At 46.3% G+C, this 13,303-nt stretch overlaps 1 protein-coding gene across 1 annotated transcript in view; it reads left to right on the top strand.

Moving 5' to 3' along the window:
- Positions 1–2,049: 2,049 nt before the first annotated feature.
- Positions 2,050–13,303, top strand: part of ntng2b (netrin g2b) — a gene marked incomplete at its 3' end in the record, with an annotated part of 75,366 nt that continues 64,112 nt past the window's right edge. Inside the window, exons 1-2 of the mRNA XM_083983204.1 lie at positions 2,050–2,180; positions 3,526–4,404. Coding sequence (XP_083839330.1) covers positions 4,183–4,404 — 222 coding nt within the window. The 5' untranslated portion in view covers positions 2,050–2,180; positions 3,526–4,182. The remainder of the gene's footprint in view (positions 2,181–3,525; positions 4,405–13,303) is intronic.

A 13,303-nucleotide genomic window follows, 5' to 3' on the forward strand; every position in this document is an offset into this window, starting at 1 on the left:
TTAATTTGAAGCAGTTACAAGAAGTGTGGAGATTGTACTCATACATAATGCAGCAACTTTAACAGGGAAAACAGGTGTGGGCTGAAACTAGGCTACTACTGGGATACCAGTATGACCAATTATACATGACAAGGAATGGGATGCTGAAATAAAGCTGTGTTCTGCAGTCGAGGTTAAAAAAAAAAACTAACAACAAAAAAAACATGATCACTAATTGAGTAAATACAGTAGTTTGAAAACTATACACTTACTGTAAACAACACCGCCTGTTGATAATAAAAACTGTTTGGACAAAAAACCATAAACAGCCCATCTGAAAAGTCCAACTCTGAGGCAACCAATGGTGTAATGTCATCACTCACTCAGTCACTCAATATCTACTTGCTTACATTGAGGTAGTCAACCTAAATGATATATGATTCAATACATTCACGCCTTGAGCTATACAGTATATATATATATATATATATATATATATATATATATATATATTTTTTTTTTTTTTAAATACTCATCTGATACAAGGACATAGGACTGAAACTTTGAAAATGTACTTTTCATTTCAGTATGGAACATGTACATGGACAAATATGTCCTTGTGTAGCAGAAGATATGGGTTTTTTTCTGCTTTCCTGTGACTACGGTGACACTTTGAACTGTGGTATGCATAGTTTTGCAACTTCTTGGTAAAACTTGATGCAAAAAAATTCTGACAGCAGCAACAGAAATGTGGAGAAAATGTGTGGTAGTATACAATACTGTAGTATTAATGCGAGTTATGTGGCCTGGTCTGGATGGAGAGTTTAAAGGGCCCAGCACCAGTGGACAGGAGTAACTGTGCTGCAGGATGAAAGCACCACACAGCCTTGCACCTGCCCTGTGTAATAATGTCAACTGTATATTGCCTATACTATATATATTAAAAGCACAAGTTCAGATCCATTGATAATTCTGCATAATTACACTATAGAGAATTAAAATGGCATATACTGCAGGCTGCTGAGGGGGAACCACGGGGAAAGTTAATATATTCACAAAGCATTGTGCAATTTAATGTTACAAGGAATTCTGAGGTTATTTTGCACTAGGAGATGAATAATGCAATAAAGTAGGATAAGGTCACGATATTGCGCTGCAGACAAGCAGCTACAAGTCCCGGGATAGTATTAAAGGCGGATCATTTCATTTCTCGATGCAGGGACGGAGTTTGTGCCTCCATGAAAACAGCGTGTGTGCAGCAGTGAAGCAGTGAAGCAGGCACACGGTGCGTTTCACACATCTGGACACAGGACACTGGAGTGTGTGTGTGTGCATGCGTGTGTGTGTGCGTGTGTGTGTGTGTAATGTTACAGAGTTCTGTCCCGCGGTCGGCCGGGTCCTGCTGGTCCCTTTAAGCCGAGCAGGCTGCAGACAGACCGGAGCTGCTGCTGCTGGTGGGGGAACAGAACAGTTTGGAGCAGGAGCGAGGAGTGCAGGGAAGTTGCACCGCCCCGGTTCAGGCAGCAGGACTGGAGCAGATAAAAGCTCAGATAGTGATTGAAAGTGATGGTAAAAGGATTTAGCCTCGGCATTAACAGAGAGAGAGAGACAGAGGGAGAGAGAGAGTGAGACAGAGAGAGTGAGTGAGAGAGAGAGAGCGGGGGAGGGAGTGAGGAGAGGGAGGGAGGGTGATATTTTCCATAAAGCCTTTTTTTCTCTCGCTTTCTTTCTGCCCTTGAGCATCCCGGGTAAACCCGAGCTTGTAAAGTGGGAAGAAGAAGAAGAAGAGGAGGAGGCGGAGAGGAGGGCAAGAAGGGCGGGAACAAGCGTTTCCTCAAAGTCAATATTTTATACTTTTGATACTCCTTGACGCTGGATTTCAGTCCTCTTTCCCCCCAGCCGCCGCCGCTCTCAGATCTAGGACACCGATCTCCGGTGCGCAGCCATCCACGGTGTGATACAGAAAAAAAAAGAAAAAGTATCCGGCACAGAGGCAACAACAAACAGCACAGCGAGCCGGGGCAGGCGGAGATAACGGGAGTAGGATACAGTGAGGACCGCGGCGGGGAACCGGGGGACAGTGGACGATCGGGAGGATCTTTCTGTCCAGAGAGAGAGAAAGAGAGAGAGGACGTATAGAGACTCCACTCCATCGCCGGGCAAAGTGCTGAGCCGCCTCACCTCACGGATGCACGTTAGAAGTAAGTGCTTTATCTGATGTGATATAAAAAAAAATTAAAAATAAAAAACATTTCGCAACACGATGCATCCTGCTGAACTGAAGCTCTTTGAAGTCTGCACCGAGGAGCCGCTCTGAGTTACGCACAGCACGACATCCGGACAATCGCAGAGTGGTGAGGACACTTTTCGGCTTCGTTTGCACAAACGCATCAGTGCATCAGTGCATTAATGTGTGAATATGTTATAATAATAATAACAGATACAGTGTGAGCGCTGCTGCTGCTGCTGCTGCAGGGTGGGATGCACTAGTTGGGGTGGTGTGTGTGTGTAGGGGGAGAGGGGGGGACTGACACACCCCTACAAGACTGTCAGTGCCGGGAAACTGGCTGTTTGGCGACTTCACTTGACAACTGAAGTAAGTCAGAGTCCACAGACAGGGGTAGCGTGGGATAGCTACAGTGGGTTGCGCAAGGACCTGGCTCTCTGTCAGTGTGGGATGACGGTCGGATTATGATCAGTGAGTCCACGGTGCAATAACAACAAAAAAATGTCACCCATATTTATTCATTTATTCATGCATTCAGTTTTAAAATCGAGTCATAATTAAAGTGGATTAATGTGTGCAGACCTACTTCCGCTGCAGTTTGTGTTTTGCTTAAAGTTTATTATTTAGTGGCTGGCTGAAGTGAGAGCATGTGAAGGCCCGTGGTGCATCTGTCTCCAGTTAAATTCCTGAACTAAGTTTAATTTTTTTATGCACATGTTTTCATAGAAATGTATGATGAAACAGTTTTTTTTCTTCCTGGTGGCTGTTTCCTGTTGTGCATTTATTAAATGAACATCTGTAGCCTCCATGTCCAGCACCAGAGAGAGAGAGAGACAGAGAGAGAGCCATATGAGCAATTACAACTCCTGCACGCACAGGCGGCACCCGGCAGAAGCACGTGTTTTTACGCACAAGGTTATATCCACTCGGCGCAACTCTCCATGTTAGATTTTCGACTTGTCTTTATTGTAATCAGCCGGCTTTGCCATTAATTCACATTTGAAAAAAAAGTTCTCGTTTAATCACCGCAATCCACTGTATAATAATTCAAGAGTTAATTATACTACAAGATCCACCCTGGCGCATGTATATTGCAAATACTGACATTAAACTTTTATTCATGCAAAAAAGGGGGAGTGCCGTGCGGGATATGTTTCATCTCACGCTGTGCTCTGAAAAATATGACAGGAATATTCTTATGCATTTACAGAGAGATTACAGGATGAGGATTCATTAGCCATCACACTAACTCTCTGCCTCTCCTCTCCCGCCTCTGTCCCCATTTCTCTCTCTCCCTCCTCCTCTTCTTCCTCCTCCAGGACAATCACAGGAGCTCGGTCAGTCTCAACCCTCCAATGGATATACCTGAAGACGCAGCGACCTCTCCTTCCTCCTCCTCCACCTCCTCCCCCTCCTCCCCGACCTGCTCCTCTGTCTGCCTGCAGGACGGCGCTGTCTGAGACCATGCATCCGCGTTAACGTCAACTCAACTCCCCCCCCTTGCAACAAACACTATGGTTAAAGTGTACACGCCGAGATCCATCTCTGTAACATTATCCGCCTCTCCATCCACCGCCCATCATCTTCCTCAGGAAGTCAGCCGTCAAAACAACAAAGTGTCCCTCTCTCGGCTCTCTGGGGGCCGTCGATATCTGCGAAGAGACACTGAGTGAAAGTTGCCGATCCAGTCAGTGTTCTCCGTGTCATTTAGGGGAATTTATTTATAAGCCTGGAGGCGAGCTGTGTCAATTCCTCTCCCCACCCCCCCTACAACCCCTATACCTGCACCTCCTCCCCCCCTCCCAGTTCACAGCACAGCAGTATGATGGTGGTGGTGCTGGTGGTAGTGGTGGAATAGGGATGTCCACTCTTTCCTCATGATCTCCGCTCCATGCGCGTCACCACCTCTCCTCTGAGCTCCGTGGCCCCCTCACCCTGCGCCGGACCTAACACCCCCCTCCCCAACCTAGCCTGCCATGCTCCTCCAGGCCGTATTGCTGCTGCTGCTGCTGCACTGCTTGGCCTCCACGCTGGGCCAGTACGAACTGTGCAAGTCCCTGGTGAGCACGGATGAGGGCTCGGTGTGGGAGTATTACGCGTGCCAGCCAAAGTCCGCGTCCATGAAGGAACACATGCGGATCAAGGTGGACCCGCCCGGGATCACATGTGGAAACCCACCGGAGAGGTTCTGCACCCTGGTGAGTTGCATTTTTTTTTTTTTTTTTTTTTTTTACACTTTTGCACATTATTAACTTTAAAATATAAAGAATTTGAAATATTTGAATGAATAAATAGAGCAAATATAGTTTAAAGTGTAAAGAAAAGTTGATATTTTGGGGATTGCCCAGTCATGCAGTGAAGTTAAAGAGTGACAATGTGAAAAGTGATGACAGGCAGAAAAAAAATCAAATGGTCTAATTAAGGTCAGAGGAGAATTCACAGGAGCTATAGGGATCTAACAGGGAACCACAGTGACTTGGCAGAGCCCGGCTCTAGTGGAGGTGAGGTGTTGTTTACATTAGTATGGACTTGGCATCCTCAGATCCGGTTTGATTTGGGTTTCTACAGGACCTCACATTTCCTCTTGTAAAAAAAAAAAAAAAATGCACATGGCGGGACCTTTTTAGTTCCAAGGACAGTGAAGGGTGAGCTGCAGGAAAACTCGTTAAAATGTCTGCTCCAGCAATATTTAAAACACTTTACCCTGCAGGCGATACTTCCCATCCCGGCTAATGTAGGTGTAATAATTTGAAATAAGGGTTATAAAATCATTGTGATCCTAAGAAGCCTGTAATTAAGCTTCCCCCCCGCCCCCCCCCCCACCTGCCTGCCTCCTCGGTGGAAAGTTTTATATCCGTCCTCTTGTTGTCCACTCACTGACTCGGTCTGTGTGCTGCAGGTGTGTGTGTGTGAGACCCCGTCGTCGCCGTCGTCTCCACGGCCACGAGATTAAATTTCAATTTGCAGAGCGAGTTCGGGCCTCTGGACGTCACATTATACTGTACAATCATGTCAAGCTGTTAATTAGCTGTTTGTATTCTGGGTGACTGGAGATTTGTTACCTTGAGACAGATGTTATAAACAACCCTCCAGCCCCGTCTCTCCCTCTCTTCCCTCCTTCCTCCCTCCCTCCCTCCTTCGCTCCTGCTGAGACTAATAACAGCACTTGGGGTCATCTGACAGGAGCAGGAAGGGATATTGTGCTCCTTGGATACCTAATGGTTAATGATTTGTTTAATGTAGAAGTAGCGGAAACCACTGTCGTCTTCAGAAAGCCTCTCCGATGACTTTCTCCTGAGAGAGAGGGGTGGTGGGGGTAGAGAGAGAGACGGACAGAGGCAAGTGAAGGGGAGGAGGAGGAAGAGGAGGAGATGGTGAGGTGGGGGGGATGAGGACGGTGCAGAAGTGAAGAAAGATGCTCGCTGCCATAACGTATTGACGTCTGCCCCCTAATGGCCCCGGCCTGGAAACTTCTATAACTATGTTTCTGAGTGAGCAATGATGAAATATTGATGGGCTCCTTAATGGGCTTCCTTACAAGGGTTGGCCAGCGTCACTCCATCCCAAGGATCCAGGGAAAGAGAGAGAGAGAGAGAGAGAGTGTGCTGCTGCTGCTGCTGCTGCCCGGATGATGAGAAGAGGGAGAGAGAGGATGGAGGGTGGGACAGGAAGGGGAGTCAGTCCGGCCTTAGTCAGCACTTTTACATCGGACCAGCAAGCGAGGAGGAGTGGGGGCTTTATAGTGGAAAGTTTTGGTTTCTTCTCAGGTCATCATCTGCGGCTGTGGGGATTGAACGGCCGAGGATTTAGAGTGAAGTCTCCGTGAGATGAAAGTTTACTTAAGAAGCAGAGGGGGATGTCAGACTCAAATACCTACATAATGAGAAAGCAGCAGCAGCAGCAGCAGCAGCGAGTGCATGCGGTTTAATTCTCATCTGAAACATTATATACATCATGTGGGATCCTGTTCTTCTGGCATGATGTAACGGTATATTTCCTGGCATTCGTTTTTGGAGTTGAGAATCTGGGAGTATATCTACATATTATCTACATTATTATCTGCTCCTGAAAAGAGGATTAATGCGTCTGCACAGACTCCAGCAGGGAATCAAGGCCGTCACATCTCCACTCCTCTCCTCCTCTCTTCTCCTCTCTGCCTTTTTCTTTTGGAGGCACCAACTGGGTATTGGTTTAAGGGGTTATTGGTATACAGATCATTTATTTTCAGGCAAGCAGCATCTCTCCCCCCCTCTCCCTCTCCTTCCCTCCCTCCCTCCTCCTCCTCTTCTTCTTCCTCTTCCTCTTGCCCCCGGATTTGGCAGCTTTACAGAAAAGCCGGTTTCTTATCTAATTGGTGTACATTTACATTCACTCACTCATTCAGCAATCCCACAAGTGAAGGGAAAGTCAGAGTACTGGAAAAAAAAAAAAAAAAAAAGACTGCATCACCCAGTGCGCAGAGCTGCTCATCCCTAATAAGACTTGAGACATACTGCGGAAGATGCAAAATAATTTCTACCCCCACCCACCCACCCACTCTTCTCTCACCCCCTATGAATGCTGTGGAGTGTGTTCGTAAAAAACTATGGAAGAATTCACTTTTGGGGGGTTTTGATGTTGAGGAATACTGTAGCTTCCCCCTGCTTGCATTGGTTTACAGTAGCTTTTTGGTCTCTCCATCTCCACAGGGATGCATTTTTTCTACTCTATTTATCTCTCTTGTTCCCTGGGAATGCAGCATCTTTTCTCCTCAGCCAAACAGGCCAGCATGTTGGCTTCTTTCAGTCAGTGTGACGGGCTTCCAGCACTTTGACAAAGATGCTACTGTCACTAGCGCTGTGTCTGGAGCGCCTAGTAGTTTCTTTGTAGTTTCTTATTTTCTCTCTGATTGCTACTATACAGTAGGCTCCTAGCTTGCAGTTGAGGATGATGGAGTAAGGAGGTTTGGAGGTTTGGAGGGGAGGGGAGCTAATGATGAGGGAGAGGTGAGGAAGATCCAAGCTTAGCTAAGCAGAAAGATGAAATCAGACCACAGTTCCACAGTAGTACACACACTGTGTCGATATATAAAAATGCTGCATTCAAAAAGGTCTCGCTGTGCTGTTGTTTGTTATTTCACTTTTTTTTTTTTTTGGTTTTGAACCGAAACCTTCAATCAGCCGTCTCCCTCGGGGCCGAGAACAGAGAGCAGCCGAATGCAAATGGGATGCGCGGCGCCGCATGTGTGTGCAGGAATGTACAGTGTGCAGTGACGTTACCGGGGACCAGCAGGTGTGTGTGTGTGAAGGTGTGTGTGCGTGTGTGTGTGTGAAGCATGTGCACGAGTTGGCCCGACAGTGCACAGTGGTAGTATGTCTAAGAAAGACAAAAAGAAAACACAACACAACACACCTTCCTGTTCCACAACACATTTGCCCGTTTTAGAAGGTAGAAATCAGCCAGCTCTAAAAATAGACATGAGAAGAGAGAGAAGCCGCGCAGCAGCGGAAGGGGAGCATGCAGGAAGGGGAGGAAGATGGCAGCTGGTAGCGTGGATCAGTGCTTCCCAGACTGGGCCTATGGCCATACCTCACACTCCCTGCCCAGTGTAGTGCTGCCAGGTTTCGACTGGCGTGGCCCTGCCCAGCAGTGGGGGCCATCAAGGCCACGCAGAAAAGAAAAGAAAAGAAAGAAGAAGAAAAAAAAAAGAAAAAGGGCCACCCACCACACCCAGCAGTGGGCCATCCCTGATGCAGCTTCCCCTCGGGGTAAAAAGATATAAACCCAGGTGGCCGGTGTTCTAATAATACAGCCTCGGAGGTGAATTTGGGCACAGCGTGAGCCGATCTGACAGCGTAGGGCATAATTAACGAAGGGAACGGAGAGAGAGAGGGAGAAACAGGCAGCTACAGTAAAGATAAAGACGGCGACGACGGGTGGAGTGACTGTACAAACAAGGGAGAGGGATGGTGTAATGTAGTGATGTAATGGCATGGCTTGCTTCCCCATTAGGGACACAGTTGAAAGTGATCAGATGTGTTTAGATGTGTTGGCAGAACGGGAGGATAGTTATAAGTGAGATTTATCCCCGACTCAGGTGATACTAAGAGGGATTGGCTGCAGAGACTCAGACAACCGGAGGTGAACTTAGCAAAGCGCCAGGCAGCAGGATCTCAGGACTGACGGCCCTTTGAGGCCAGACATCATGTATTGAAGCTACAGTACAGAGCCGGTCGGTGTGGATGTATGGGAGACTGCTTTATCAACGTTATTTGCCCCTTTTAACCACCGTTTATGTCTGCACTTTGCTCACCTCCCTCCATCACAGAGGGCAAGGAGCAACAAGCCTCTTATAGCTTTCTATAAAAGTTAAATGCAACAGAATCCATCTCAAAAGAGAAACGCAGAAAGTAGTCCCGTGGCAGCGCCTGTAGGAAAAGTATTTGAGATTATTATTACTGTTAAGTGTTTACTGTAGAAAGCTCTAAGAGGATCGATACTGTAGGAAATTTCAATGCCACGTATGGGAAGAGCGATGTGTCGGTTGGGGCAAAGGTTGGGGCGATTCTTCCATTTCTAAAACACATTAAAAAAATCGCTCCTCTGCAAGAATTTCAAATGAACATACTCTGTTCGGTCGGACCTAGAGGCAAATGTTGGAGGATGTCTGGTCAGATTTTCAGTAGAGGTCGACCGATAGTGGATTTTTAAATTCCGATATAATAACGATAGTTTGGAGCAGGAAAAAGCCGATAGCCGATTAATCGGCCGATCCCCCCCCCCCCCCCCCACACGAAAAAAAAATTGATATATTAATTAATTTTTTTTTTATTCAATTTTTTTATTTTTTATAATAATATATAGCTATTAGCTAGTGTAAAACTAAAGGATGTGGGACACTGAATCATCCCTGGACCCTGTGAGTGACGAACAGCCGAACTCCACACGTGAGTTTGTTTACATCAGAACAGCTGTAGTGAGGACGTGACGCTGCAGGAGAGGAGACTGTAACTAAACAGGACGTTAGCTCGTGGTGTGGTTACGCCGTACATTAACAGGTGACTGTTTCACTACAATTAGCCTACTGTGTGGAAAACCCATAGCCTGTAAAAAGAAAAACCACGCTGTAATGATCGTGATCGAGTTGGACGAGTGTGTTTGGAGCTGACGGGAGGAGAGAAAAAAGAGAGCGAGACGCGCGAGACGCGCGAGACGCACGTAGCGGCCGTGATATGACGACACCGTCCCCGCTGAGGAGGAACTCGGCTGTTATGGAACAGGACCTAAACCAAGTCGAGTAGAGCCCATAGAGCCCAACTTAGTAGTGTAAAGAGCCATTATTGTGCGTCTGCCCCAACTCTGAAGCTGTAGCGGCGCTCTCTCTTCCTCCTTCCTGTCTCTCTCTAGCTGTCCTTTCAAAATAAAAGCACAAAAAGCCGGAGGGAAAAAAAAAAAAAAAAAAAAACACTGACTCGTGAGCTGGTGGCGGTGACATATTTAGCGTGGCAGCCGCCACCACCTTATCTATGCAGGAACCCTTATATGATTAAGAGAAAATACTACAGTGTTCAGCCCCTCCACCTGCCGCCTCTCTCTTACTGCGGTCGCACCGCACCTTCCCTCACCTGGGTCACTTCTTCCCCTGCTGCTGCTGCACTCGCCCTGTCTCTCTCTCTCCCATGCTCTGTGTGTGTGTGAAGAGCAGCCCCGCCCCTCAGTGATCAGAGAGACAGAGAGCGGCAGGGAAGAAGCAGTTTATGGCGCTGTGGAAAAACTGCAGCCATCGGCCACTATCGGAGCCAAGTTCAGCTGATTCCGATAGTTTGTAAAATGTCCTATCGGCGCCGATTAATCGGCCAAAACGATTAATCGGTCGACCTCTAATTTTCAGGGAAGCCACCTGAGACTCATGCTCCGGGCTCCAATTGACATTTTTACTTAAAGTCTAGATTTCCCCTAAAAAATATCTGCAATAGAAAAAAGAAAAAAACATTTTTTTTCCATAAACATCTTCAATATCACTTCAGCTTGAGGCTGCATTAGCCACAACACTGGAATGTCAAACTGAACCGTCATTAGTCAAGTTGCATTGTGGGAAATTGAGGTTTTTATTAATGACATGAATATTTTATATACATGTTATATAAGAGCAATGTCAAATCTGATTTTAAACTCCACTTCCAGCTCGTCTGTCGTACTTCTTCTATGTCTCCTCCTCTGTGATTGGTTTTGATTTAATAACAGGCATCAATAAAATATAACGGCTTTTACCTGGATTGACATTATCGGTGCCGTGCACTTCAAGGAAACAGTAACTCGTCCTGATATTTCATTCTCTCAGTGCTTTGTTACCTGAAGTCGAAGTCGAGTTCTTAATATAACTCGCCCTGGTGTGTGTTTGTGTGTGTGTGTGTGTGTGTGTGTGTGTGTGAGATCTGGGCAGGACGAGACACTGCTGCTGCTTTGGAGCAGCGTGGTGTCCCCACTCTGTCCTTCTTCCCTCTTCCTCCTCCTCCTCCTCCTCCTCCTCTACAACACAACACAATCATACATGCCCACAGTAAACATTTACTTTTGCTTGCACGCACACACAGACATAAACAACACCTACCGACGCAGACACACACACACACACACACCTAAGACACATTTCCACTTGCCAACTGCTGTTTTGTACAGAGTGAGACGACGCTGCAGCGAGAGAATAATCACTGTTTCTGGTAATTAAAGGAGAGGGGATGTGAATGTGATGCATAACTTTACGCGTATACTCCACATGCACTTGTTTCCGGAAACACACACACACACATACAGTACAGTACACACCCACACCTACTATACAGACAGACCATGTTCAGTCAGGATAAGGAGAAACCTCCAGTATGATGGAAAAACCCCCTACAACAAAATAAAAGATTAACACTATAAGTGAAAAAGCAATATCCTTTTCTCTTCTCCTCTGTGGCTTTTTTTTTAATGGCCGGGTCATTTCATTTGATGTTTCTCCATAACAAAATAAATTGTGTTCTCTGAGTGTGTGTCCCTACCTTTATTCCCCTTGCTAGCAATATACCTTAGAAACTTCTATAAGTGGAGGAAGAAATAAAGAGGAGAGAGAGAGAGTGAGTGAGGCAACTGGCTGACTGGCTGGCTGGAAATATTTTGGTGGCGAGGACAGAAACGGTCATAAAAGTGAAGCAGGGTGATATGCACACAACAGTTCCCTTCATAACGGCAGATCTCTATTTCCATAAGCAACCAGTCTAATGTGTCGTTGTGTGTTGCTGTTCAAAAACGCCGCAGTAATTCACTTCTAAGCCGATGTTTCTGTGAGATGATTTTTCAGGTCAGAGAGCGCACTCATTTTTTATTTTTTTATTATTTATTTTTTTTAAGTCACAGTCTCACAATCACAAGCAGAAGCAGAAGCCGCCGCAGACTAGAGAGAGATGATGAACCAGACTGGAGCAACTTGAGGAGTTATTAACGAGTGTTTATAGAATCACATTGTTATCCCGCGAGTGAAAACAAGGAAGTCACTCATGGCAGGGGCATCATCATCATCATGGCGGCTGTTGTCGTGGAGACAGGATCCCAGCGAGGATAATTGCTGGAGGGGCTTAGCAGTGCGGGCCACCTGCCGCAGCAGTTGGCCCGGGATCTGTGTGTGTGTGTGTGTGTGTGTGAGGGAGAGAGAGTGTGTTTGTGTGTGTGTTTGTGTGTGTATGTGTGTGTGTATCCTGGCATAGATATACTGGACCGGGGCAGAGTGGTGGCAGGAGGCAGAGTGGGATAAGGAGGACAGGGCATACAAAGGGCTTAAACATAACCTCGCGCGTAAGTCTCTCATGGGGGATAAAAGAAAAAATCTTGCAGCCTATATAACTATACAGTATCACCTCCACTGGGGCTAATCCTAAAGGGCTCGGGGAGGTCGCCGCGACAACAGACAGACCAACGACGACGACATGAAGCTCTCTGACCTGACAACGTGAAAAATAAATTACATCAAGGAAAGAACTGCATCTTGTCCTGGGTTGCAAAATTCCGGGAATTTTTCAAAGTTTGAAACTTTCCATGGGAATTTACGGGAATATATGGGAATTAACAGGAATTAAGGGGAATATATGGGAATAAAGGGGAATAAATCCCAAATTTACAAAATTGTAGGTTGGCCCTTAACAGAGAACTTAAAGCAGAAGTAAGTGATATATTTGTGTTAATATAAGTCTTAAATAGTTATATCTTCCGACAGCAATCACTTACATAGAGTGTTTGGACTGAAACACGGGTCTCTCAGTCCCTCTGCTCTGCTCTGAGCCGAGGAGAAAACTTTTATCGTATCCTACAGTTTTTATCCAATGAGGAGAGAGAACGGCATGCAGGGCTGTGTGTGCAGCCAAGGGACGCCGTGAATGTGGTGACGTCGGGACGAGGGCTGTTATGGTGCGTTCAAGGAAACTCGTAACTCCGACCTGTGAAGTTGTATCAGTTTGATCTGGTACGAGTTCACCGGTCAGAAGTTACAAGTGGCCGTTATAGTGACTTTCACAGGTAAAACAGGTCGGAAAAACACGAGTGGGTTGCCTGGAACGCTACAAAGTCGTAAGTTGTGACTTGAAGCTGTAATTTACGATTTCAAAAGCCTGCCTGGAACGCAGCATTTGCGAAAACGACCGGGTCGCTTACTTCTGCTTTAAATATAGTTGGGGAAAATATATTGTATAGCATAATCTTGGCTAAAACAACCAGATTTAAAAGCAGAAGTAAGTGATCCGGTCGTTTTGACTAACTTCCTGTCAGGCGATGGAGTTAGCAGTCCCCGCCCTCGTCCCTACGTCACCACATTCACGCGCATCCCTTGGCTGCACACACAGAGAGGACCGCCCCTTTATGCCGTTCTCTCTCCTCATTGGATAAAGGTTGTAGGATACAAGGAAAGTTTTCTCCTCGGCTTACAGCAGAGCAGAGTGACTGACAGACCCGTGTTTCAGACCAAACACTCTATGTAAGCGATTGCTGTCGGAAGATATAACTATTTAAGACTTATATTAACACAAATATTCCGCGTACACTTGAATATCTATATGCTATTCCTCAATCACATGCACATAGCAC

Source organism: Trachurus trachurus (genome assembly GCF_905171665.1).
Source record: "Trachurus trachurus genome assembly, chromosome: 12".
In the NCBI taxonomy this organism is placed as follows: domain Eukaryota; kingdom Metazoa; phylum Chordata; class Actinopteri; order Carangiformes; family Carangidae; genus Trachurus; species Trachurus trachurus.